At 42.3% G+C, this 27564-nt stretch overlaps 1 protein-coding gene across 2 annotated transcripts in view; it reads right to left on the reverse strand.

The window, feature by feature from the left end:
- Nucleotides 1–356: 356 nt before the first annotated feature.
- Nucleotides 357–27564, reverse strand: part of SLC37A3 (solute carrier family 37 member 3) — a 44647-nt gene continuing 17439 nt past the window's right edge. Inside the window, exons 4-15 of one of the 2 annotated variants that reach the window (XM_006094706.3) lie at nt 24268–24360; nt 20801–20884; nt 18221–18366; nt 14416–14512; nt 12059–12143; nt 11197–11375; nt 8830–8971; nt 6954–7055; nt 6319–6366; nt 5159–5310; nt 3117–3182; nt 357–1678 (exon numbers count right to left, since the gene is read on the reverse strand). In XM_006094706.3, the coding sequence (XP_006094768.1) occupies nt 1586–1678; nt 3117–3182; nt 5159–5310; nt 6319–6366; nt 6954–7055; nt 8830–8971; nt 11197–11375; nt 12059–12143; nt 14416–14512; nt 18221–18366; nt 20801–20884; nt 24268–24360 (1287 nt within the window). In that variant the 3' untranslated portion in view covers nt 357–1585. The remainder of the gene's footprint in view (nt 1679–3116; nt 3183–5158; nt 5311–6318; nt 6367–6953; nt 7056–8829; nt 8972–11196; nt 11376–12058; nt 12144–14415; nt 14513–18220; nt 18367–20800; nt 20885–24267; nt 24361–27564) is intronic. The other variant, XM_023758877.1, reaches the window with a different exon arrangement.

Genomic DNA, 27564 nt, shown 5'->3' on the forward strand with positions numbered 1-27564 from the left:
ACTCAAATCTGCCAGTGGGAAACTTTGCTACTCTCTGAAGTGATTCAAACACACGAATTTTCCATACTCGCTCAAATTCCAGGAAGAGGGTAAAAAATCAGAATGGGGTTCATCTAGACAATATTCTTAAATTACAACCAGGCAACTCATCCAAACACAGCAGCACCTCACACAAGGGGAAGAGCATAGAAATGGCTGGCCCTGCACCCACAGGGAGAAACTGTACAATCTGCCGACGCTGTAGGGCTGGTGAGTGGTCACTAGGGAACACTCAATAGCAGGAAATCATAAGGCATGAGTCACATCCTAAAACATGGAGCTCAGAGTATAAATTTAAATAACCAGATGGACAGACATTTATTATAAAAGTCAGTTTATTTTCCCTTCCTGTGTTTCATATTTTCCCTTTTTGTCAGTAATGAGCAATTAACTGATTGGAAATCTGCTTGATTAAATAACATTAAGTTCACAAACATACCACATTTCGGAGTATAAAGCAGGAGGCTGAAAAATATTCCCTAACCCAAAGCAAATTAGGCAGGCCTCAAAATTGCACATTCCCCCCCTAGTTTGCTTACATAATTTAGAATATTTATCCAGAATGGCCTTGACATATTGATAATCAGTCTAGAATTCACAGCCCTGAAGACCGATACTCCACAAACCTCTAAAGAATAGATATGTAAACCCCCCAGGCCCCAGTGGTCCCTTAGTGCGATTCCATGTCACACGCTACCGCTAACTAGGAAAAGGCCCCTCCTTCCTTCCTTTCTCTCTAATTCTAGGCTCCTGCTGAGGCTACTCCAGGCACCGGCTGGGACAGGGGTCAGTCCTCTGAAAACAGGCCTGAGCAGATTCACTTCCTTGTGGATCCGACAGCAAACCTGGGCTTGAGTACTTGTGGGTGACACGTTGGAATGTTCACAACTGATACACCTTATGGTCCTTGAAAGGGTGACTCCATACTGCCAGGAGCCAGAGTTAGTTTTGAATGAAGGTGGAGAACAAGTTGACAGCAATTTGGAGCTAGTCTGCTTCTGCATGTAGCATGATTTTTCCCACCGTGATTAACAAAGGCATTCTTGGTCCAAGGCAGGCTTATTCTGGATCCAGCTGGAGAACCTTCTCAGGATTTGATGCTTCGAAGATGAGCTACCCTCTGCAAACTCATTTCCAAAGCAAAATGCAACGAGCCTTTCTATTCACGGAGCCCGACTTTGATATAAACCATGCACGGCTGCTTGTGGTCACTCAGCTTCCCAGGCTGGAGAACAAAGGTCCAAGTCCAATGTAGCCTTTAAGGTTAAAGGGATAAACCTCAACAGGCCCAACAAAGACACTGGCAGATTCACAGGCCATTTGTACATTCATGAAACAACAATAAAACTCATCAGCGATCATTCCTGTAGTGTAGCAAAATAACCCACCTCGCTCTGGTCAGCATCGCAAGAGGCTGACATGTTGAAAGAGGCTTGGCCATCTGAGGTTATTTTGGAGCTCTTAAGACAACTCCAAAACGGGACAAATTAAAAGAAATTATAGTCCTAATGTGTCTCCTATTATTCTTGTTCTTCTGGGGCACCAGTCATCCACTCAGTATGCGAGCTTGTCGTCTTTGCATAAGAGAACGCATTTCCCTCACTATTAATGGCGAAATAAATACAATTGTACAACTTGTCTGTGAAGAGAAGAAAAGCATTAAATGTGCGGTAACAATTTAATTAATTCTGTTGGAGCATCATGTTTTGAACATAATGACTTTGAACAATTACATTCATTCTGACTTCATACAAAGATAAATCTAATCTTCAATGAATTAAAAAATAACTTTGAAAATTAGTTAATATTAAAAAATACTTAATGTTACATTATAGTCTCCAAATAAAAGAACTGAGGTACACAAATTAAATAATTTGTGACGGGTGGAACAGAAAATCCGATACTGGGGCTCAGATTTTAAAAAGTGTTTCTCGCCTGGCCTGGCCGAGCGCCAACCTATGAACCAAGAGGTCACAATTCAATTCCTGGTCAGGGCATATGCCTGGGTTGCAGGTTCGATCCCCAGCGTGGGGTGTGCAGGAGGCAACCGATCAATGATTCTCTCTCATCACTGATGTTTCTATCTCTCTCTCCCTCTCCCTTCCTCTCTGAAATCAATAAAAATATTTTTAAAATGTGTTTCTTATTATAGATCCAGTTTTGTTTTTTTTCTATTAGAAGTTCTAGTGTGATCATAGCAGCAAGTTCATCAGGAGACATTGCCCTCTACTTAGCATGGGTGTCGGAAGTGGACAGAGTCCCATGCCCCCGACTCCAGAAGCTAGAAGGCAGCTGGGCGGAAGGAAGCATCCTCTGTGACAGCAGAGAACATAAGCCTGCAGGCGGCACCAGGGAACTCCGATGCTGAACTGCTGCCCCGACTCCCTGGACAAGATGCAGTGTCTGGACTTGGGACGACTGAGGCTGCCTTCAATTAGGAAGCCCTAGATTTAGGGACAAACTGAATGCATCCCCTGGTGAACGAAGCTGTCATAGATGCTCTCAAACAGACCTGTCTGGAGCACTGTCTCACCAATAATGGACAGACTCCACCACATGCCTATTCAGAAAGCAGCATTTCAAAAGCACAAGGCCTTACTCTGTATTGGCTATTTCCCAGACAGGATAAAGTTCCAGCCAAGAAGGTCTAAGGCACAACAGGTATTTTCTCAAAGAACCTACACGACACAGTGTTAATCACAACTTCTTTTTTAACCCTATGTGGCTTGGTGCCCACCCACTGTAATTTCCTTCAGAATTCCCCAATTATATTCAGCAGACGCAGAGTACCCTGGAAGAGACCGATTAATGATTGGTGATACTTTTAGTAAGTCTCTTGTCATTTTTTCTGGTTTTATAAATGACAATACTCATTAGACTCGGGTCAAGGACAAACTAAGGGCCCTTTCCTTCCTTGAAAAAAGAATGTCTTTTAGACTGACAAAATCTTATTTTTTACAAAGGGTTTTTAAAAGCAATCAGTAATTTTTCTGGTTTAAGAAATGATTTAAGTAAATGCTTTGAAGTAAATCAGTAAGAAAACTTACTAGTTCAAAAAAAGGGGGGCACACACTTACCATGAGAATGAAAAAGTAGAACACCCACATCCATCCAAGGTTGTCCTGGATCAAAGACACTAAATACTAAAACGGAGAAAAAGAAATTATTGCGTAATCCTTCATGAATTAATAAAATCAAGTAGCTGTAAGCAGATTAAACATGGCTCTTCTAGAAAATAAGAAGGGAGTTAGGATTTGCATAGTGTTTTGCAGTTTACAAAGCCCTTTCACATACATGTTCCTATGTGAGCTGTATTAACGGCCTTCACTTTGTAAGCTGGCAGAGTCCAAAACTGCACAACAGAAGACATGAGTTCAGAAGGTTTCTCTATTCACTTTGCTATTGAGAGAGGAAGATGAACATCCTCAGGTCACTTCCGTTCTTTCTCCCAATGAAAGGTATTATAATTGGTGCTTTCAAAAATACTTTGTCTTTTAAGGGTATCACTCACTTTACAATTATGCTGTTTCCTTATAAGATTACTGTATCTTTAACATTTTACAACATATTCTTTTAATTTACTTTCAATTAATAAAAAGGATCTGATAGCATTTAACCCCTTTACTTTTTTTATTATGGTAAAATATGTAACATAAGATTTGCCATTTTAACCATTTTTTGGTGTACAACTCAGTGGCATCAAATACATTCACAATGTTGCATAACCATCACCACCATCTATATCCAAAATTTTTCAGCACCCAAACAGAACCTCTGCACCCATTAAGCAATAACTCCCCATCACCCCTTTTCCCCAGTCCCTGGTAACCTCTAATGTGCTTTCTGCCTCTGAATTTCCTATTCTGGATATTTCTAGTTAAGTGGAATCACACAGTATTTACCCTTTGTGTCCGGTTTATTTCACTTAGAATACTGCTTTGAAGATTCAACCATGTTGTACTACGTATCAGAACTTCATTCCTTTTCATGGCTGAGTAATATTCCATTATGTAGATACTAGAGGCCCGATGCATGAAATTTGTGCAAGGGGCTTGGCCCTCGCAGCCGCAGTGGCTTGCCTCAGCCCTCACAGCCGAGGCTTCGTCCAGAAGGTTGTCCAGTTGTTCAGCTGTCTGGTCTAATTAGCATATTATGCTTTTATTATTATAGATACCACATTTTGTTTCACCAGTCACCTATTGGTCAACACTTGAGTTGTTTCCACCTTTTGACTATTATAAATAGTGCTGCAATGAACGTTGGCATACGAATATCTGAAACCCTGTTTTCAATTCATTGAAATTCCACTCCTAGGGATATATACCTCAGAGTGGAATTGCTGGGCCATACGGTAATTCTAATGTTTAACTTACTTTAGAACCACCAGTTTTCTATAACAGCTTTAACATTTTACATTTTCACCAGCAATGTATGAAAACTCCAATTTCTCCATGGCTTCATCAATACTTGTTATTTTGTGTGTGTGTTTTTAAATTATACCTATCCTAACAGGTATGAAGTGGTATTACACTCTGGTTTTTATCTGCATTTCCCTAATGACTTAGAATGTTGCAGGAAGCAGGGAAAGTGAGTCAGAGCAGCTGCAGATCCCTGGCCACTTCTGGTGGGGACCCATGTAATGAGCACGTGTACATGTGTGTTTGGTAGGGTTTACACATCAGGTGGAGAATAATGAGAAGCATGTGTCTCATGGCCTCCTTGGAATGCCAAGTTCAGGCTAGAAAGCAGGGGGTAGCAGGCTGGGACTGAAGGATCTATCTGATGAGGTGTGAGCTTATTTCCAGAAAGGAAGAATCTAGAAGTAAAAGTGGAAAAAAGGAACTAAAAATGTAGAGGAACCTTCCATATGGACCTTAGAAAGGACTCAACCCCAGAAAGGGCTTCCAGTACAGCTGGCCCTCAGAGAGGCCTCAACCCCAGGCTCCCAGTACAACTGGCCCTTAGAACCAAACCTCCAGGTTCTCAAGCCCAGGCTCTCAGCACATCACACTACAGCACAAGAGTGCCACCTACTGTGGCCCAGCGGGCAGTTATAAATTCTTCCACTGGATGAAGGACTACTTAACACTCAATTTCAACCCCTCCCCTGCTCACTTACCTGGCCCACCGCAGCTCCAATGCTCCCAGTTCCGTCAACAATTCCTGTGACCGTCGCCAAAGCCTCACTGCTGCCTTGGATGAGCTCTTGGCGACCCAAGTCAGCAGAGATAGCAGAGCTAATCATATTAGAAGGTCCGCCAATAAAAAATCCTAGTCATACACAGAGAGGTTCTTATTAAAACACTATTCATAACCCCACTAGGAATCCAGTGAATAAGGCAAACACTTATCCCACAATTTTAGCCACTATGTCGGAGAGAAACAGAAAAAAAAGGGGAAAGTAACCAGTAAAAATGAAAACTCTCCCAGGTAGTACCATCTTCAAATTAATTACCATCCACTTTTCTGAAATCCCTTCTTGAATTACATGACACACTAGTATATTTTATAGAAACCAAACATATAGAAAATATAGTGAACACATAGTCTTTCTAATCCTGTGAAGTGTGCATTCATTAATAACTAGTTGCACTAGCTTGTCAAGTTATGTCATAGAGGTGGATCACAGGGCATCTGACTACCAAAGTCAACCAAACATAATGAAAAAAGGAGAGAGAAGAGAAAAAGCTATTTAAATGGTGCAGGTGGTTCTATCTGCACTGCTCTCAGGGAAGCCATCCAAGGACCGTGCAGGAGTTGGCCCGCGTGAATCCCTTAACACGCTGCAATCAGTTCCATGAGCCTCGGGGGGCATGAGCAGCTCTCACTATGCTGAGTACAATCTAAAGTTTAAAAATAAGGAATTTTTCTATAACATGGCCCCTATACACACTCAACTGTTTCATCTGGGGCTGAAGTGGAGAAATACTGACCAATTCCAACACAGGAGGAAAAACTAGCTCTACGGGGCTTTTTGAAAGCTGGTGAATTGGTTTCCAAGGTGGCAGCTTCCTGGGCCACTTCCAGAAGTGATGTGAGAAGCTGGGGCAGCGATCAAAACGGTTAGGACACCTCTGTCCAAAGGTGATTCTGTAACTAAGGACTGAGGAGGTCACATAACAGCAGAGAAACAGAATCTGCTGTGTCTGTCTTTCCTTTCACCAACTGAATTCTCTGTAATTAAGGTTTTAGTGTAACTCAAACTGAGGGAAACCGTTTCCTTTTTCCCTTTTTACTTATAGAGGAAATACAACAGTGAAATGGAGCCAGATGCCATACCTGTAACAGCCATCAGAAGTGCATTGATGGACTTGTTGTTTGGAGAACCTGTGAGGAAAGACATGCTGACTTTAAAAGCGCATCACGTGTGCCTCCACGCGACAGTCCACAAAGACCTGGGTCTCTGTGACCTCGCAGATCACACCCAGACACAACAAAGGGATACAACTCTTTCACGGCCTCTTCCAACTTTTATTTGTAATGTCTGTCTCTTGCTGGTGCTCAAGCTAATGAGACTTCTAAAAGCTACGGAAAGACCCTACTCCAATCTCAGCAGCATCTTAAGGGACATACACCAAACTCACTAATGACCATCTTTCCTCTTTTGAAACCTTTTCCCTTTTATTGTTTTATTGGCTCTAATGCTGTTCCTCTGGAGCCAACCCTCAAACAAAGCATATACCCTCCCAAGCAACCTTTTAAACAAACCAACAAAGCAGAAGAGATGCCAGTTTCCTTCCCGACACAAATAAAACTGTGATGATACTTCCACCAGGTAGTCACAGGACAATACAAAGGTCTCCCAGCATGCCTTTGTAGCTGGGCTCCAGGATCGCCCCCGGGCTGACCACTGACTCAAGGCAAATGCCTTAGTCCTAAGAGATAAAGAAATTTAATTGCAAGGGAATACTCACGACTGTATCCAACCAGGGACCCAATTGCCAGAAACAGACTCAGAGCTAAAACGGGTGCTCTCTTCTGTAACACATCAGAGATGAAGCCTTGCAGAGTTCCACCTTTAGGCACAAAGAGTGCATCATAATCAAAATCATTTATAATTTAGCTCGGTTACCTGAAACGTGCTCTTCAGGTACCCTCCACCCGCTATCCAGATCCTAACACTGGTCTATCCAGAAAGATGGCGGACTCTCCTAAGTTTCCTCCATAATTTCCTTTCAGGAAGATGACTCATGATGGCTGATGGGGACAGGGCACCACAAATCAGACACCAAAATAAGGAAAAAGGGAAAATCACCAAGGCCACCCACTGCCCCTTGTTTCTCTTCTCTAACCAGCTGTGAAGGTTTTTCAGATTTTTTTTGCTTTTTATTTAAAAGATGATTAAGGACCATGCCTCATAGGCTATTAGTAGCAGCCAATAAATATTCACTATAATTAAATGCAGAAATTATGGCTTAATAATAACTACCAGGTCCTGATGTTTAAAAAGAGGTGACATGTTGCCCTGGCCAGGTGGCTCAGTTGGTTGGAGCATCATCCCATATGTCAAAAGGTTTGCAGGTTCGATTCCTGATCAGGGCACATACCTATATTGCACATACAGAAGGCAACTAATCAATGTGCTACATCAATGTTTCTCTTTCTCTCCCCTCCTGCCCCCATCTCTCTCTCTCTTTTTCCACCCTTCCACTTTCCCTCCCTCTCTCCCTTCCTCTCTCTCTGGGATCAGTAAGTGTATCCTCTGGTGAGGATTAAAATAAATAAATAAAAATAAAAAGAGGCCCTAACCGGTTTGGCTCAGTGGATAGAGTGTCAGCCTGCGGACTGAAAGGTCCCAGGTTTGATTCCGGTTAAGGGCATGTACCTTGGTTGCAGGCACATCCCCAGTTTGGGGTGTGCAGGAGGCAGCTGATCGATGTTTCTCTCTCATCGATGTTTCTAACTCTCTATACCTCTCCCTTCCTCTCTGTAAAAAATCAATAAAATATATATTTTTTTAAAAAATCAATAAAATATATTAAAAAAATAAAAAATAAAAAGGTGATATGAACTCTTCAAGCAACACAGTTGCATTTAAATACAGTCCCATGTTAAGTTCTAGGCGCTACGGGACATCTGGTACATCTTCATCAGATAGTAAGACACAGAAGTATGGTCAGGTCTAAAGGTGGCAACCTCACCTTTGACTCTGGATCTAAGAAGAGGGCAAACAAGTTCAAATACAATGGTAGTATATCACCTAAGGCTACACCAGGTGCTTTCACGGGCTCAGGGTAGTTCGGTCTTACCATCATTCTAAATGTAAACATTACAGAAAGGATGTTAAGGCTTTGTCATAGCCATTTAAGTCACACCCACTAAAATGCATTCTGAACGCCTATCTTAAAGTTTCTTACTTCCCTGTTTATACTTCCAGCTATAATTAAAAGTCATTACTAAAATCTGTGTACAAAGCAGCTACAAAATATTCACAAATATCAATCCCTGCTATTATTCCCACCTCCATGATCTTATAATCTATACACTAACTAATGTGCATAGCTAAGAGCTAATATTTACCAAAAGTGTATGCAAGGGTTACATTAAAAGAGGTCACAGAGGGAAACATCCCAAGACAAAAGAACAGATCCATCAACAAAGGTCTGAGCGTAAGGGCCCCATAAATCACAGGCTGCCATAGGCTGGGTCTTTTATACAAACTTTTTTTTAAGAGTTTGGCTGTTTACTGGTAGGACAGTTTAGGGAAAATGGCTGTAGAATAAGTAATAAAACTTGAAATGATGTCAGACTTCATAACTACTATAGGAAAAGATGCATCACAGGCATTACCTATAATCCCTCCGACATCGTACCAAATGGACAGCTTGTCAGCTTCAGCCTCCTTCCACCCAAAGTTGTTGCTCAGGTAAAAGGGCAACCAGAAGAAGAAGGAGTAGTTCACTAACTTCAAGCAGGCATAGGCGAGTGAGTACTGCAAGAAACACATTCAACTATCAGTAAGGAACAAACTGCACAGCAGGGCCAGTTTCTAATGTCACTAAACAGCAAAACAAAATGGAGAAGTTTGGGACGGATAGCCTTACTGTAAAAGTAACCTTTTCTACAAACTCCTATTGGCCTGACTTTACCTAGTCTCCCTCTTCTCTTTATCCCCATTAACTTCTAGAAAGGCATTTACAACAGGCCTTGGGAATAGAAAACACAGATGACCATCTCCTAATCCTCCCTTTTTTTCTCCTTTCAGTTCTCTGGTAGAAGCAAACCAGTGTTTTGAACCTGTAAGGCAGGGCACATACTCATATTTCTTTATTTAGACAAAGATTAAAGGTATTCATGCCACCAACTAGCATTAACCATAGCAAATAAACCCAGTAAACCTCACAGCTTCTATTGCAAGCAACCAAACTATTTTGGTTCTTCTATTTCCTGCAAAGTTAATATTATGAACCATGGAGAATAACACGACTAAACTATAGTTCCAAGGTCTAAGAAAAGCATCAATATTTTCTACTTTCACATTATAGTTTCCAAAAGCTTTACATTCCCACATCTAGTGGAAAAGCAAAGAATATTTAAAAAAAAAAAAAAGAGTATCTTTAGTGAGTCAAAAAGAAAGGAGCATGATTGTCATGGGCCTTGTGGTTCTACTTTGAGGAATAAAAGGTGCCGCTGCCTTACGATGGCAGTGGCACTAAGACTCCTATATTCAACACATTATTACCAGGAAATCCTGACATTTAGCATCAAAGGAAAAAGGGGGAGGAACAGAGAGACTGACTTCAAAGGGTGTCTGGCTAGTATATTCTTTTCCCTGGAGCTGCCAGTTATTCCCTAGGTATCACTTGTTTAAAACAGCTTCCCTGGCCGGGCCACAGCCACCCCCTAGAGAGCCAAGTCCCAGTCATGAGTGCATTCTGTCCAGACAGCCTGTTACAGAGACAAAGGAATTAAGTTAACTAGATTTCCTTTACATCCCTATCCATGTCAGGAAAAAACAGCTTGGGAAATACAAAGGAATAGTGAAAGATTCCATATTTAATCACAACAAATTTTTAAGGTCTGTCTCAGAAATGACTCTATTACTAACTAGTAATCTATTTAATAACTAATTAAAAATACTGATCTTTAGCATAAGAACAGGACTAAAGGAACTTGCATGAACCTTATACATCATCTTTTTAAAAATCGTGAGAACTTACATCTTAACGTATACTTAACAATCCGTTTGCAAATGTCAGTTCTCTTACTGAGCTTGGGGTATAGGCAGAAGGGAACTGATGAGCATGAAATATGACAACCTGCAGACTCAGTCTAGCTCAGGGGCTACCACTGAGCAATTAAATAAGAGCCAGTGCGTGTTCACAATGCCATAACCCATTCTAGACCCAGGGAGGACTGGTGTGCTCCACAGGAAGGGGAACTGAGACACAAGGTTGGGCTGAGTGACTTACCCCAGGCCTCACAGACAGTTAGTGGGTAAGCTGGAAACATAACCTAGGCCTCTTAACTTCCACTCCCGTGCTAGAGCGCCCGAAACATCAAGACAGAAAAACTGCAGCAGAAGGGATTTAGTTTAGACGTTAGAAAATTCTCCTGGCTACAAAGGTTGTGGAAACACTGGAATGCATTACCAAGAAATACTGTGGAGTATTCTGCTCTGGGCCTTTTCATAAAAGGGCAAACAATTGTTTCTTCCTAGAATAAGAATATCAGCAAATAGGGCAGATTTAACGACCCATTCAAAACCCCTCTTGGTTGACATAATTTTCTAATACTGCAACAGGACATAAAGTATATATTTAAAAATACCAACTTTGCCTTCTTACTCAAATGCTAGGTCAGGGTCAGCAAGCTAGGGCTCAGGGCCAAATCTGGCATCCCCATTCATTCATTTCTTTTGCTCTGGAGTTAAGTAGTTGTAGCAGAGACTGTGCGGTCCCCACAAAGCTAAACACATTACTCTCTGGCTCTTCATAGAAAAGGTTTGCCGACCTCTGCTTAGATGTCAGAAAAAATTTCCAGTGTTGCTAATATAAAAATAAGTTGAGGGGCACTATCCACTATTCCTCTGAATGTATTTCTAAAATAAAGTATCCAAGAGAATCTAAATACTTAACGATGCTTTGTCCCAGGCAGAGGTCATCTCCAGCTATAATAGCTCACTGGTTGTGGCAAGGAGATTTGAACGATCCTTACCGGTATAACTCCAGGAAGGCAACAAGCCTGATAAAAGCTTATTGCCTTGACTTGGGTGATAGTGCTGCCTTCTTGGACTGAATAATTAGGCTCATATTCATCTTCATTTTCAGCACCATTAATTAATGGCTTGTGCGAGTCTTCTTCGACGTTTTCTTCTGCCTCAATACCTGGGAGACCTAAAACCACAGTAACAGCATCATTTACAGAGTGCCTTCTAGGTGCCTGGTGTTGTGCTAAGTGCTTTGCATGTATCATTACTTATGAAGTCAATATTATTTTATTTGCACTTCATAGAAGAAGCAACCAGGTTCACAGGCCAAGTTCAATTAAGGTCAATTAAGGTCAACATCACAACAAACCTGGGATTCTAATTTCACTTTATTTGGCTTCAAAGCAATGTGTTCTCAACTAAATCACTCTAGCTCTCTCATGTACAAAAAGGAGTCAATTACATACTATTAACCTGATGTACCTCTAATAATATTCAAAGGATAGAATCATACATGTATTTGCTTCTGTGGTTTCGCTTGTACAAATTCTGTATTTAACAAGAGATAAATATCACACTAAATTATTTTTATGAAAGAAATCTGTCTCAAGAAGTGAAATTAGAAATACATCTCAATTATAAAACTCATTTGCAAATGAGTTTTCCCTATATCTGTAACAGGTGAGCCTCACTCCCCTCAAACACGTGCAGCTACGGTGGGCTTAGCTGGACCCAAGACACAACAGCAATACTGCTCCTTTAACCCACTGCAAGGAGCTCACAGTTCTCCTAGGAGAAAAGAGACTAACTGTCCTGGCCTCAGACTTCTCTTCGCCCATAACAGTAACAGAAGCGACAGCTTGTCCTCACCAATTTCTTCAGGTGACACCAGGAGTCCAAAGAAGATGACGACCCCACCAGCAAACTGCACGGCCGCTGTCACCAGGAAGGCGTACTAGAGGGAAGAGGGCAGAGGGCAGATGCTCCTTATGCATCTGGGAGACTCATCAGAGACACGTGTGCAAGGTGGGAGGCGGGGGGTGAGGAACGGGGTGGGAAGGATGGGACACTGGGAAGAAAATGAGTGCTGAGTGCTTAGCCTGTGCCAGGCACTGAGCTATGTTTCACTTGTGTTTTCTCTTAGATTTTCCCAATGACACTCTGAGGCTCAGAGAGGATAATTAAGGTCCCCTGAACACTGAGTGGTACGACTGTGAAATCCGGACTAACTCCAAAAATCTTATTCTTTGCATTGCACAGCCTCCCAAAAGAGACATATCTGCCATTGATGATATTCTACCCAGTTAGGGGGATCAAACAATAAACACAACAATAACATAAGGCAGCATGTAGCTGAATAAATGAGGAAGCCAAATCCTACTAAAAAAACATGTACAAGAATTTAGAAGAAGGAACCCGCTTAAGAGGCTGAAGTAGCTGCACAATGCGTTAAGGAAAAGCTGAAGATCAAAGCAACTGACCATCTTTCTGGGCACAACCGAAGCAAAGGCAGAGGGTGGGAGTGAGATGGAAAGCCATCCTCACAGTCAAGGCAGAGGGCTTCTGCTGAAACGTAATAGGAATATAAAACTGATTTGGGCCCGGCCGGCATGGCTCAGTGGTTGAGCATTGACCTATGAACCAGGAGGTCACAGTTCGATTCCCAGTCAAGGCACATGCCCAGGCTATGGGCTCCATCCCCAGTGTGATCCTCGCTCATCACTGATGTTTCTATCTCTCTCTCCCACTTCCTTTCTCTCTGAAACCAATAAAAAATATTTTTTAAAAAAAAGAGCAACTTATCTACTTTTAATTATTTAGGTTTCTGAATAGGCAACACATTTACGTGATTTAAGCAACAAAAAGATGTAAAAACTCTCCCCACACCCCTTCTCCCGTCCACTCAATCCTCATTTTCCCAGCATATAACCATTATTACTGTATTTTTACTTTCCAGAGATTGCTTTAGAAACATACAAGCCAATACAAATATGTACTCTTGACTTCTTCCTCCATTTTACATAAATGGCGTCATTCAATACTCACTATTTAGCATCCCTGCTTTTTTCACTTAATAAACACCATTGAGATAGTTCCCTATCGTACAGAGAGAGCTTTGCAATCCTATTTCACAGCTGCACAGCACCCCACTGAACAGGTGTATCCCAAGGTAACCATTTCCCTTTTGGCTGACATTCGTTACCAACGTTCTGCTGTGGCACACACTGAAGTAAGTGACCCTGTAGCATATCACTGTGCCTGCCGAAGCATATTCACCTGCGGGGTTCATTCCTGGAGGCGGAGAGCCCCTCCACGGGCAGAACAGCTGCAGTTTTGAGAGACGGTCCCATACTGACCCCGAGAGGAGTTATTCACTTTGCCAACTGCAATGCCGGTTTTTCCACATCCTCATAAACACAACGTATTATCACACTTTTGGGTTTTTACCAATCTAATATTCAGTGCAGTTTCTTTAATTGCATTTCTCCGCGGACTACTACCTAGCTCCATAAAGGGCAAAGAGTTTTAGCCCCATGTGCATCTCTACTGCCTAGAGGCCCTTAGAGGAGCTTAATGAATATTAATGGAATAAAGTTATAAGGGAAGTGGAATTTCTTTTCATGTGTTTGTAAGGTGTTCCTAGTTCCTTTTTACCAACTAGACGTTCAAGTCCTTTGCCTTTTTTCCTGTGTTGTTGGTCTTTTTCTTATCAATCTGTGGGTGCTTGTTTATATTAGGAAGATCAGTTCTTTATCTTTAACGAGTTGCAAATACCTTTTCCTGATTATACGTCTTTAGATTTGGGTATTCTTCAGGAATAATGTTACTGTATGTTTCCATTTGTCAAGTTTTCTTTTTTTTCTTTTTATAATTTTTTAAAATATATTTTTCTCAGTTTCAGAGAGGAAGGGAGAGGGAGAAAGGGATAGAAACATCACTGATGAGAGAGAATCATTGATCAACTGCCTCCTGCACACCGACTACTGGGGATCGAGCCCACAAACTGGGCATGTGCCCTGACCCGGAATCAAACCATGACCTCCTGGTACATGTGGGTCAACATTCAACCACTGAGCCACTCTGGCTGCACAAGTTTGTTCACTTTTATCACAAGCCTTGTCTTACCCAGACACAGCTCAATGCGATTTTAAATGGCCACAGTATTATTTCCTAAAAAAACCAAAACATTTATTTGCTCGAGAAAATGCTAAGAAAGAAATACCTACCTCATAACCATACTGCAGAACAGAAGAGGCCAGGCACGCTCCCAAAATGTTGCCCACCGAAGCACAGGCACTCCAGAGACCAAAAACAACACCTCGGCTAAGATGGAGACAGCAGAACACAGAAGACAACAGAATAAGAAGGGATTTGATTCAAGGTTCAAATACAAAATTGCCAAAACAAAAAGGTTCACAACACAGAGAATTAACATTCTATTTTTAGATTTAAGTACACCCACATGACAAAACATCACGTCTCTTCCAACTCTATGACTATTATACTAAAGTTTAATTTGGGGCTCATCGAAAGAAACTATTCAGAGAATTTAAAAAGACAAGCCACAGACTAGAAGAGAAAATATTACATATCACATATCTGATAAGATTTGTATCTGACATATAAAGAACTCTCAAAATTCAATAATATGAAAACAGACAATGCAACAAAATGTTAAAGAGTATGAATCTTCAGTCATCTCAAAATAAAAATTTTTTTGAGAAGGGACAAAAGATTATAATAGATACTTCACATATAAAAAATATGATGTAAATAGCACATAAACAGATGCTCAACAGCCCTAGCTGGTTTGGCTCAGTGGATACGAGTGTAGACCTGCGAACTGAAGCGCCCCGGGTTGGATCCCAGTCAAGGGCACATGCCCAGGTTGCAGGCTCAATTTCCAGTAGGGGGCGTGCAGTAGGCACCGATCGATGATTCTCTCTCATCATTGATGTTTCTATCTCTCCCTCTCCGTTCCTCTCCCTGGTGGATATATATAAAGATGCTCAACATCACACATCAGGGAAACGCAAATTAAAACCACAATGAGGTATCACGATTCAGCTACAGAATAGCTAAAATAAAAAAGACTGAGCATACCAAGTGTTGGCAAAGATATACAGTAACTAGAACACTTTACACTCTGCTGATAGAAATGTAAAATGGTACAACCACATGGAAGAGACTACCAATTTCTTTAAAAGGTATAAAAATACCTATCATATGATCCGGCCAATCTATTCAAGGTATTTATCCAAGGGAAATGAAAGCATTTGTCCATACAAGAATTTGAAATGAAAGCATTTGTCCACAGTGGCTTTATTTATGACAGCCAAAAACTGAAAACACCCCAAATGTTCATCAGCACGTGGACAGATCACCAAACTGTGGTACAATGAATTATTATTCAGCTATGAAAAGGAATGGACTATCAACATATGCAACATGAGTGAATCTGAATCTCAAATTATCGTGAGTGAAAGAAGACAAACAAGAAAGAGTACATAGTGTGTGACTCCATTTATACACAAGTTTAGACAATCCTAATTAACCTAGAGTGACAGAAAGCAGATCAGTAGTTGCCTGGAGATGGCAGTGGGGATGTGTGTTGGGAGGAGAAATTGCCAAGGAGCACAAAGAAACTTTGGCCGGGGGGGGCGGGGGGGTGTCCAATATTTTAACTGTGATGATGGTTTTACGGGTGTATTCTTGCCAAAACTCATCAAATAATACATTTTAAACACATGCAACTTATTGTACAACTCAATGAAGCCATTTTAAAAGATGGATGGGGAGAGGAAGAGTCTGTGGAAGGGAAACTAGCTTTCACACACGACTTGGAGAAAAATGAATTAGCTCTGAACATAGCCACTGGCAGTGAGGCTGGTGAAAGAAAAAGGGATTAAAAAGTTAATTTTTGAAAAGTTCACATTTGTATTTTATCTATTTGATACATATTAATAACACACTGTGCTAGATTATCTAACTCCTTAAACATTTTTATTGTCTCATCGAGACAGAAGGAATCTTAGAAATGAACAGGGAAGCCACACTGAAAAATAAAGGCTGTTCACAAGTATGGGCTGCTACCTCCAGCTGTTAATTTCAAGTAAGTTACAGCGAAGGCTCAGTGTTCTCAAGTGGGAGAGCCTGTGACAGCTCTGCAAGGACTGAGTGCAGTGATGTACAGGACAGGGCTCGGTGCTGCACACAAATGTGTGTGACTAACTCTGAGCCTGACAACCAGAAGGGGCCTGACTCTTCCAAGGTAACAGCTTTGTGGGCAACGGCCTCAATAGATCACTGCATTCCGCTGAGCCCCAACTTTTTTCACTTGGAAACAAATGACTTGAACCAGATGATCTCTATGCTCCTCCCCCGTGCTAAAATGCCCAATCCTCTTAAATATTAAGATCTGTCAAGAGTGTTCTGGAGGAAAGAGTCAGAAGGCCAGACTGAACCTGCTGGCCGAAGACATGCGTTTACAAAAAGCTGGCTGAAAATAACTGTGACTTTAAGTTGTCATAGTCTTAGCACTTCGTGGTTTCTTGTTATGTTTCATAGGAAAAGTCACTGTGTCCCAAGCAGTGCATTGTCAACTTCACTCACTAATGTTACTTGTTTAAAAACAAATGTTCTTACTTTCTAACAGAAACTGTGACGACTTTCTTGAATTTTTGTTTCTTTGTAACTGATCCAAAGAAATAAAGAAATGATCAGCCTGCCCAGTCACTGCTATCAAACTGATACATGTAAAAGTAATTATCTTTAGTTGATAGGATTTCAGGTGGTTTTGTCTTTATTTCTCTTTGCTCGTTTATATTATCCAGTCTGTCTACAATAAACAAGTAGCATCTGTATAATTTTCAAAAATCGTAAATGGGAAAAAATTACCTTAAAAGTCTTAATAACAATAAATAGCACATGAGCAGACAGCATCATCCACTCCAAAAGAAAACGAAAGTATTATAGGGGGAACAAGAGCCTCCAAAATCAATTCTGTTAAACCAGTGATGCTAGAGTTAGAAATAGAACTACTAGCACACTGAAATATCATCAGAGCATTCTCATTAAGTGGTGCTTATTCTGATCACAGACATTTTATAGGTGAACTTTCACAACGTTACAGCCAGCAAGCATCCCCCATTGTGAAACCGGGGAAGCTGGAAACCGAGAGGCTAGGTCAGGCATGCGCGGATCACTGAGCTGGTGGACAATGTCTGGTGCACAACTGGCCCCGACGTAAAAGTGTAAACAAACAGAAAAGATAGAGCCATCGATAAGATAAATGTGTATCTCACAACACAAATATTTATCTATAAAAATTATAGGAATTCAAATTAATAATATTCCTGAAATTGGAGTGTCACATATAATGGCATACAACAAAGCCAAGTCTCCGGGTGTCTGAACTTATCTCCATCCTGTAAATTAAGCGTGGCTCTTCTTCCTGGTGGCCTAGAAGATACTTTAGCGGGTGCCTATTCTCACATCCTTGGCCCACACCACACACACAAACTCAAATACAATCTAATAATTAAAGGTGTAGGGGAAAATGTCCCAGTTTGGCATTCTCCACTGCATCTTATTAGAGCCTTTGCTACGTGACTTTAGGCAAGTCCCATGGATCTCTTTGGCCTCGGTTTCCTTATATTTGATGGAAGAAGGCTAAAGAAGATCACTAAGTCTCGAAAAAGGGAAAGGAAGGCAAAATCCACAGGAAGATCCTGATGGGACTGCACCTGAGATAGTTATGCTCTCTCAAGGGAAGATTAAAGAAAAAACAGAGACACTCAAAATCTGACTATGGCCAGAGAGTGTTGTGGACGTGATGGGCAGGGTGGATCACTAAGGTCGACACTATTTCCAATACACTTTGACATGAAACCTCTCCCTGAACGATTCTAACTTTCTAAATGAAGGGAGAACATGGGTAGTGTTGAAGGGACCGAGTTAATTGACAAGTCTGAATAATCCGGTATTAAAACCACTTAAAAAGAAAAATTAAAGAGGAAGGAGGCGGCATACCCAGCTTTCCCAAACCAGTTGCCCATGACAGCAACCACACAGGGCCACCCAGTGGACTGCAGCAGGCCATTCACAATCCACAGGCAGCAGTACAGCCACTTGTTGTAGAAATGCAGCCATTCTGTGACAGTGCCAAAGATAAACACCTTGGGGAAGAGGGAAGAAAGAGGGACATGTAACATCCATGTGGACACCTGGAGTACACTCAACTGCCAAGCACACTGTGTTTCTGCGTGAAGAGGCTAAGGAAGGGGACATTCAATGTCTCGACCTAGAGACATGTGGCCGACTCTTGGGATGCTCCTGCTCAAAGCAGCACTGAGTGCGTGAGACAACCACCAAACCACTGCCAACCAAAGAGGCAAAGAAGGCAAACGGCATAAAACTCATAAGTGATCATCCCTCCAACTGGTATCTTCAACTCTAAAAAGTTAAGTCCTCATTGTCTGACCTCCTTTTATATGTAGATCACTGTGTTTCAAAAAAGGGAAAGGAAGGCAAAACCCACAGCAGGAAACCTGATGGGAGGGCACAGGAGAGTGGACCTTAAACAACATGGAGGCCAGGGCTGCTGACCCCCAAGCAGTCACAGTCCATGTTTAACTTTTCACTCCCCCAAAACTTAACTTCTAATAGCCTACTGTTACCAATATATTGAACAGTTGACTAATACATTTTTTGTGTGTTTATGTATTATAGGCTGTATTCTTACAATAAATAAGCTAAAGAAAAGAAAATGGTATTAAGAAAATCATACGGAGAGCCTGCAGGCGTGGCTTGGTGGTTGAGCATCAACCTATGAACCAGGAGGTCACGGTTCAATTCCCGGTTGGGGCACATGCCCAAGTTGCAGGCTCAATTCCCAGTGTGGGGCGTGCTGGAGGCAGCCGATCAATGATTCTCTCTTATCATTGATGTTTCTATCTCTCTCTTCTTCTCCCTTCCTCTCTGAATATATAAAAATACATAAAAACATATTTGGGAAAAAAAGAAAATCGCAAGGAGAGAAAATACATTTACAGTATCTATTGAAAAAAATTCCCATACAAGTGGACCCACGCAGTTCAAACCCATGTTGTTTGAGGGTCACCTGCGTTTCCGTTTCCTCTTCCTCAGGCCTGTGTTTGTGCAAGACTGTCGTGGGGACTGGGAAGCACCAGCTGTCTCTACTAGTGTCGCTACTAAGTGAATCTGATAACTCTTGATAGGCTCAGTCATTTAGTAGCATTCATGTCTCTGCTTTTCTTCCCAGGCATTTTGCTCAAGTGGACATGTTATTTGCGGTTGAAATCTCTTTTGGGAATACCTGGCATGGGTACATAGAATACTGTGTGATGCCAGTTACATGGCATTCTGAAATAAGCAAAACTCTAAGGACAGGAAAATGGTCAGTGATGGTCAGAGACCAGGGGAAGGAGGAGAGATGGCAGTTACACACTATACTCGCTGGTCAAAATTCAGGACAATACACTAAAAAGGGTGAGTTTAAGTACACACTTCAATTTTTTTTTTTTTTAAAGTTTGTTTACATATGTTTTAAAACAGGTTTTGAAATAGTATGTACATATGTGTGGTGAGCAGCTTGTGAATAAATAAAATGGTTCAATCTCTAAAATTTCTAAGGAAAATACATTTTTCCCTGTACACAAATGGCAGACAGTGAAAAACAATAATAAAATAGAGTCTAACTAAACTCCATGCCTTTATTCAATCAACAAAAATTTCTCACCAGACCCTCGTAAGCAAATCAAGATGACTCACAGGGATCTTGCCCATGTACTGCACCAGGCACTGTTCCAAATGCCTTACACACAGCAACTCATCTAACCCTCACTGCGGCCCCAGGCAGAGGGATTCAAGCGAGGAAGCTGAAGCCCACAGAAATCACAGCTAGGAAATTGCAGGGGAGGGACTGAAAAGAGGCAGTGCCCTCTCAGGAAGTCTGTGATCTAACCACTGGGATCCACCCTCTCAGGAAAGCAGGACTGACACAGACCAAGTAGGCTACGCAATAGACAACATTCATGCCTTCAAAGAAAGAAATGCAGGCAGGGAGCTCCAAAGAGGAACGGTGACTTCTGGGAGGACGGGGGGGTGGCGGGAGGGGGGGGGCTAGTAAAGTAAGGCATTATGAAGGAAGTATCACTTAGCCAGGGACTTGCAGGAGACGTTGAGTGAGACTGGAGAGCTGAACAGAGGGCCATCCGGGCAGGGCAGAACAGCAGGAACAACAGGAGTGAGGCAGAAAGCAGCCGGACATGTCAGGGCCACGGAGAGTAGTCTGACCAAGCAGAGCAGTGAAGCACAGTGACAGATGCGACTGCAGGCGGCTGGGACCAGGCTCTGGGCAGCACTGAACGGCATGCCATTTATGCACTGACTTTGGTAGATGAGAGTCAAGGAAGGGGCATGACCCAAATCATACTTATAACAGACTCCCCAAACTGAAAAGGCAGGCAAGGGATTCAACAACTGAAGATTAATTTATTCTCTTCTACATACAGAAGTAGGGGGATTGCTTGGATCCTAAAAACCTGACAATCATCATCATCATCATTTTTAAAAAACATTCAAACTTACCACTAATGCAGAAGAGCACATGCCAAAAGATAGAACGTATCGTAAATTAAGCCGATCCCCAACAATACCGCTGATGAAAAGGCCCTAAAAAAACAAAGCATTTTATTTTTCAGTCTTGAATTACAACACAGCCTGAAAAAAAGAGGCACTGCAAAGGAAATGAGGCAAGTAATACACTGAGATTACTTCACATTAAATCTCATTCTCATGCCCAGGCGAGCTGTCTATAACAGTTTCACAAATGTTTCATGAAATGACACGGCTTCTGCACACCCTGGGACATTGCAATTCAGTGCAAAACTTAGGTTCTACTTGATCCCATCCCCTAACTGCCTAAAAGGAGAGTGGGAAAAACAAACAAAGATTCTTCCAATAACACAAGCAGACAATTCCATCTCCTTTTCCAGGAGAGAGTAACTCCTAACCATCCGTTATCTGCTTTCCCAAAGGCATTCCTCTTGGCCATTTGCATTCTGAATGAAGATCTGGAGCACAGGTGCTGCCTCTTTAATCTGACCCTTGGGTTTCATGACACCACAAGGCAAGGAGCTAGGGAGGCAGAGGCAATAATTAGCTGATCAGAGGTACAAATGTTCTGCCTTCTGCTCTCCTGCCACAGAGTAGCAGAAATTAAAATGCTCAGATCATAGCAGCAAGCAGACTAAAGAGCTAAGGGCAACACACTTTAGGTTTCTTCCATAAATATGTAAAAATGAATAAAAGTCCCTACTAAAAACCTAGATTTTGATACAAGTATTTCTGATAAATTGACAATCTGTATTAGAGAAAATGTAGATGACAAAGATCATAATAAATGTTTCTCCCTCATTATGGACAAGCTTTCACTAACTTGAAAGAGGCACCTGCAAACACTGGAGAATTCTATGTTCTATAGCTGCCACTCATCCATGGTCTTATGCTACAGAGAATAATGAGGATGAAGAAAATTTCTGTTATGTTTCAGATTAGAGAATCAATTTATTCTGTGCTGCTCCAACTGCCTGCACAATACCTGGAAGTTATAGAAGAAAACACAGCTCAATAGAAGAACCACAATCACCAATTTTCCATGGCACTTACCTTTTACCTCCGAAATCTATTTTATCCTATAGATAAGTACTATCACAACCCTATAGACGAGGAAACTACATATCAAAAAAAGGTTAACCCTGGCCGGGTGGCTCAGTTACTTGGAACATCATCCCATATACCGAAAGGTTACAAGTTCAATTCCCGGTCAGGATGTGTACAGGAGGCAACCGATTGATATTTCTCTCTAAAATCGATGTTTCTCTCACTCTCGCTCTCCCTCTTCCCTTCTCTCTCTAAAATCAATAAACAAACATATCCTCAGTGAGGATTTTAAAAAAGGTTAAACGCCAGTGTGAAGCCAAGTTTAACACAGCTAGTTGATAGTGGTAGAACTGGTTTTTCCACTAGACTCCATTGATTCTTAAAGTACTTCATAAAAGGCCTTGGCCGATGTGGGTGTGGTTGGGTGTCGTCTTGTGCACTCAGGATTACTGGTTCCCTGAGAGGTTGGTGCACATGCCTGGGGTGGCGGACCTCGATTCCGGTCAAGGGCACATGTCCAGGATGCAGCTGATCGACAGATGTTTTGCTCTCACATCGATGCTTCTCTCTCTCTCCCTCTCCTTTCCTTTCTCTCTAAAAATCAATTTTAAAATCTTTAATTAAAAAACACTTCATAAAAAAAAAAAAAAAAAAAAACACTTCATAAAAGGCTCATAGAGAAGCCTCACTCGGAATGACCATATATGCCCAGGGTGAGGAGCTAGGCTACATGATCTAATTTCTGTTCCAATTTTCTAACTGTCCTCTTTGAAGGTATTCTAATAATTACCCAAATAAACCTTTAGAGATTACTTTGGGACTTTCACCCAGTATTTCACATCACTGGACAATTTTCAAGACAGGAAAAAAGATGCTGGGGAAAAAGGTCAGACTGCTCCCACAGTGCCCAGTGCCAGCCGTTGCCACCCCTGGCCCCACAGCTCTAACTTGGCAGCCACCACTGACATTCCCTACGACCAGACCCCCTGGCTGCCCAATCCGAGGACGACCTCAGACAGAGTCAGCCCCTGCCACCCAGTCCTGGATGGCTCCCAGGACTCCACCCTCTCTCGGTACTCTTGCTCCCCACAGCTCCATCTCAGCCTCCCTGCCTGTTCCTCATCTTCCCTACCTCACTTCTGGGGTGGGGAACCTTCTTTCTGTAAGGACATTTACAACATTATTCAGGGGCCATAAATTATCAACTTAAAAATTAGCCTGCTAGCCCTGGTGGGTTTGGCTCAGTGGACAGAGCACCAGCCTGGGGACTGAATGGTCTGGGGTTCGATTCTGGTCAAGGGCACATTGCCCAGGTTGCGGGCTCGTTCCCCAGTGTGGGACACGCAGGAGGCAGCCGATCAATGATTCTCTCTCATCATTAATGTTTCTCTCTCTCCCTCTGCCTTCCTCTCTGAAATCAATAAAAATGTATTTTTTTAAAAATATTGTCAGAATTTTTTTTTAATTAGCCCGCTATATTTGGTCAAACATTTAATTAACTCACCCCTAATGCCTTGGCAAGGCTTATATGGCCCAAGATCTGGACGTTCCCCACCCCTGTTCTAAATGCTGGAAACCCATGGCTCAGTCTTCACACTTCTTCTCTATCTTCACCAACTCTCTCTCTCTCTTTTTTTTTTTTTTAAGATTTTTTAAATTGATTTTGAGAGAGAGAAGGGAAGGGAGGGAGAGAAACATCAATCAGCTGCCTCCTGCACACCCCCTACTAGAAACTGAGCCCACAACCCTGGGCATGTGCCCTGACCAGGAATTGAACCGGCAACCTTCAGTGCATGGGACGATGCCCAACAGCTGAGCCACACAGGCCAGGGTCTCACCAATTCTCTTGATGATTTCACTCAGTCTCATAATTTTAAAAATCATGTACAGGCAAAGGAGTCTGAAATGTGTGCCTCCAGCCTACATGTCTGACCTCATTTACCCACTTCAGGTCTCTGTTCAAAGAACCCCTTCTTTGTGAGGTTTTCCCCAGCCACCCTACTCAAATTACACCCCCACCGTGAGCTATCTATTCCCCTTTCCATGCTTTATTTTCCTCCACAGCACTTACCACCTTTAAATATACTTTATAATTTACTTATTTGTAGCATTTTGTGACTGTTTGTCTCTCTTAGCTCCCACTCCAAGATAGAAGCTTTATAAAGGTAGGGTTTTTCCTATGTTGTCCGCTGATGAATTCTCATTGACTGGAACAGTCCCTGGCACATGCTATGTGCTCAATTTGTCAATGAATGGATGGATGAGAAGGACACAAAATATAAACTTCTGAACACTCCTCAGTCAGTAAATTCAAAATGTCTTATGAACTTCATAAAACTTGGAGCCATTTCCTTTTACATCTTTCTTTAAAACCCTGGAATTCTAAAACTTACCACGGCATAGGAGAAGAGAAAAATAGTATCCAGTGTTCCGAGGAAAAGAGTGGCTTCCTCCGCACTGGGGAACAAATGGTTGCTGCTCCAGATCTACAGGAACACACAAGAGCAGGTCAGTCCCACTGGTATCTGCCAGTCCTTTATATTCCTCCAGGCACCTTCACGTACAACCTCCCCCACTCTCAGAGACTGGTGATGCCGAAAAGAGCACTCAAAGCCCAACTATTTCCATAATACAGTAGCCTGCCCCCCTTACCCTCAGTCAAAACTATTCATTTAATACAGGAGGCCCCCTTATCCAAGATTTTGCTTTCCACAGTTTCAGTTACCTAAGATCAACTGAGCTCCAAAATATTTCAGTATATTGGGGGGGGGGGGGGGGGGGAAGTATGCACATTCAAGAGAGTGGAAGGAAGGGAAAGAAAAAGAGAGACTACATTCACATAACTTTTATTACAATACTAGAGGCCCAGTGCACAAAATTCGTGCACAGGTGCAGTTCCTAGGCCTGGCCAGTGATCAAAGCTCAAGCGTCTGACGTGGAAGGACAGGTCCCAGCTGACCTCTAGGCCCTGGGCAGCACCTGGGCCCCTGGGCCCCCACACGCCCCCCCTCCGCTTGAGTCACGGCGCCCAAGTCCCCACCCAGAGATGCGGTAAGCACAGCCGGACGCCGAGGGCCAGGGCGCAGTGTGGGCCTCTGGGCCACCAAGCGGCACTGCACAGAAATTGGCAGGCAGCACGCTTCTCCTGGCCGGCCTCACAGGCTGACTCCTGCTCGAACTCACGGGGAGCCCGACTGGCCCCTGCAGTCCCAGCAGCTGTGGCCCGGCTCACCCAAAAGAGGCCATGCAGGTGCGGGGCAGGCTCTTCGCGGGCACCCAGTACTTGAGTACGGGGGCTTTCCCGGCACGTGAGCCCTGGCATCCCAGGGGAGGTTAGCAGGGGGAGTGAGAGTGAGCTCGGCGGACACCCCACATTCTCACTGCAGCTCCGTCCCCATCACCCCTGCCCCCAGGTAGCCGGTGAGAGGTCACAGCCCCCTGCCCAGGCGCCATATCGCTGACACCCGCCATGTTCCACACCGGCCCCGGTAGTCAGCGCACGTCATAGCGAGTGGTCAAACTCCCGGTCTTCCGGTCGAACGACTGCCTGAAGGGGCAATTTGCATATTAGGGTTTTATTATATAAGGTATTGTTATAATTGTTCTATTTTATAATTAGTTGTTGTTGTTAATCTGTTATTGTGCCTAATTTATAATTAATCTTTATTAGAGGTATGTATATATAGGAAAAAGGATAGAACATACAGGATTTGGTACTATCCAGAGTTTCAGGCATCTTCTGGGGTCTTAGAATGTATCCCCTAAGGATACGGGAAGACTATCTATATATACAAAAGCCTAAGCGACCACTCGACTGGTAGCTATGACATGCACTGACCACCAGGGGCAGACGCTCAACGCACAGGCATGGAAACATGGAATAGACTGATGAATCTGAGAGGGAAGGAGTGGGGGGAGGGTGGGAAGAGATCAACCAAAGATCTTATATGTATACTAGAAGCCCGGTGCACAGATTCACACACTGGTGGAGTCCCTCGGCCTGACCTGCGGGGATCTGAACAAAACCGGCAGTACAACATCCCCTGAGGGATCCCGGATTGCGAGAGGGCTCAGTCCAGGCTGAGGGACCCCACCGGTGCACGAATCCATGCACCGGGCCTTTAGTCCTACTGTAGTAATTTTCTTTTTCCCCTTTAACTTTAACATTGATGAAGCAAAAGCTGTGGTGGGTAAAACTGCTGTGCTTTGGCATGAATCGAGCAGTTACACCAAACTGTGCTATATTAATTACTATATTCTTTATTGCCACACTGACAGTAAAGAAAAAAAAGGTCAATTTCACTTGAGAATGTTCTTAATGAAGTAGTAAAAATTATTAATTGTATTAAATCTGGCCCCTGAGTATACTTACTTTTACTATTCTGTGTGATGAGGTGGAAAATACACATACAGACTCTGCATACCAGAGTCAGATGGCTGTCCTGGAGGAAAGCACTGTGCAACTGTGTGAGCGGCAAGCTGGTAAGTCATTTTTACTTGAAAGAATGACTGACAGATATAGGGCCCAGTTTTGAGTATTTGAGTACTGTATTTGGCAGATTTGAGTATCTGGCAGATATTTCCTCAAAAAAGAATGAAACAAGCCTGTCACTTCAAGATTCATTTAAAGTACAAGACAGACAAATGGATGTTAATGTAAGGTTATAAAAAGTTAATTAATACAGTTTCGGATTCCACATTGCAACTACCCTTCAAGAAATTGCTACTTGTCAAATTCTGGTGTAATATCAGACAAATACCCACAATTAGCTGAAAAGGCTGTTAAAATACTTCCCCCCTTTCCACCATGTATCTGTGGAAGACAAACTCTTCAGAGACTTGAAATTCAGAAGTAGACATGAAGACCCATTGTATTCTATTCAGCCAGACAGGAAGAGATTTGCAAGAATGTGTCTATCAATGCCATTCTCCTCACTAAGTGATTTTTTTTGTCTTGAAAAAGTCATTTTTCATAAAATGTCATTCATGTTGCCCAGCCAGCATGGCTCAGTGGCTGAGCATCGACCTATGAACCAAGAGGTCACAATTCAATTCCTGGTCAGGGCACATGCCCACCCGGGCTGCAGGATCAGTCCCCAGTCAGGGGTGTGCAGGAGGCAGCCAATCAATGACTCTCTCATCATTGATATTTCTATCTCTCTCTCCTTCTCCATTCCTCTCTGAAATCAATAAAAATATATATTTTTTAAATGTCATTCATGTTAACATGTTGTAGGTTAATTCACTTGAAAATAACTTAATCGTGTATTTTTTAATTTGTTTTAATTTCTAAAACAGTATATGTGTGTGTGTGTATATATATATATGTGTATATATATACACATATATATATACACACACACACACATATATATATATATATATATAGAAATCCACATAACCAAAAAGTTCAAGAACTGCTGGACTAAATGATTTCTGAGATGGGTTATTAAAGAAGGAAAAAAATTTTTTTAATCCTCACCCAAGGATATGTTTACTGATTTTAGAGAGGGGAAGGAGGTAAGGGGGAAGGAGAGAGGGAGGGAGGGAGGGAAAAAGAGAGAGATAGAGAAACACCAACCGGTTGCCTCTATTACATGCCCTGACCAGTGATCAAACTTGAAACCCACAACCTTTTGGTGTACAGGAGGATGCTCCAACCCACTGAGCCACAATGGCCAGGGCAAGAA

This window comes from Myotis lucifugus, unplaced genomic scaffold (assembly GCF_000147115.1).
Source record: "Myotis lucifugus unplaced genomic scaffold, Myoluc2.0 scaffold_141, whole genome shotgun sequence".
NCBI classification, from domain to species: Eukaryota; Metazoa; Chordata; class Mammalia; order Chiroptera; family Vespertilionidae; genus Myotis; species Myotis lucifugus.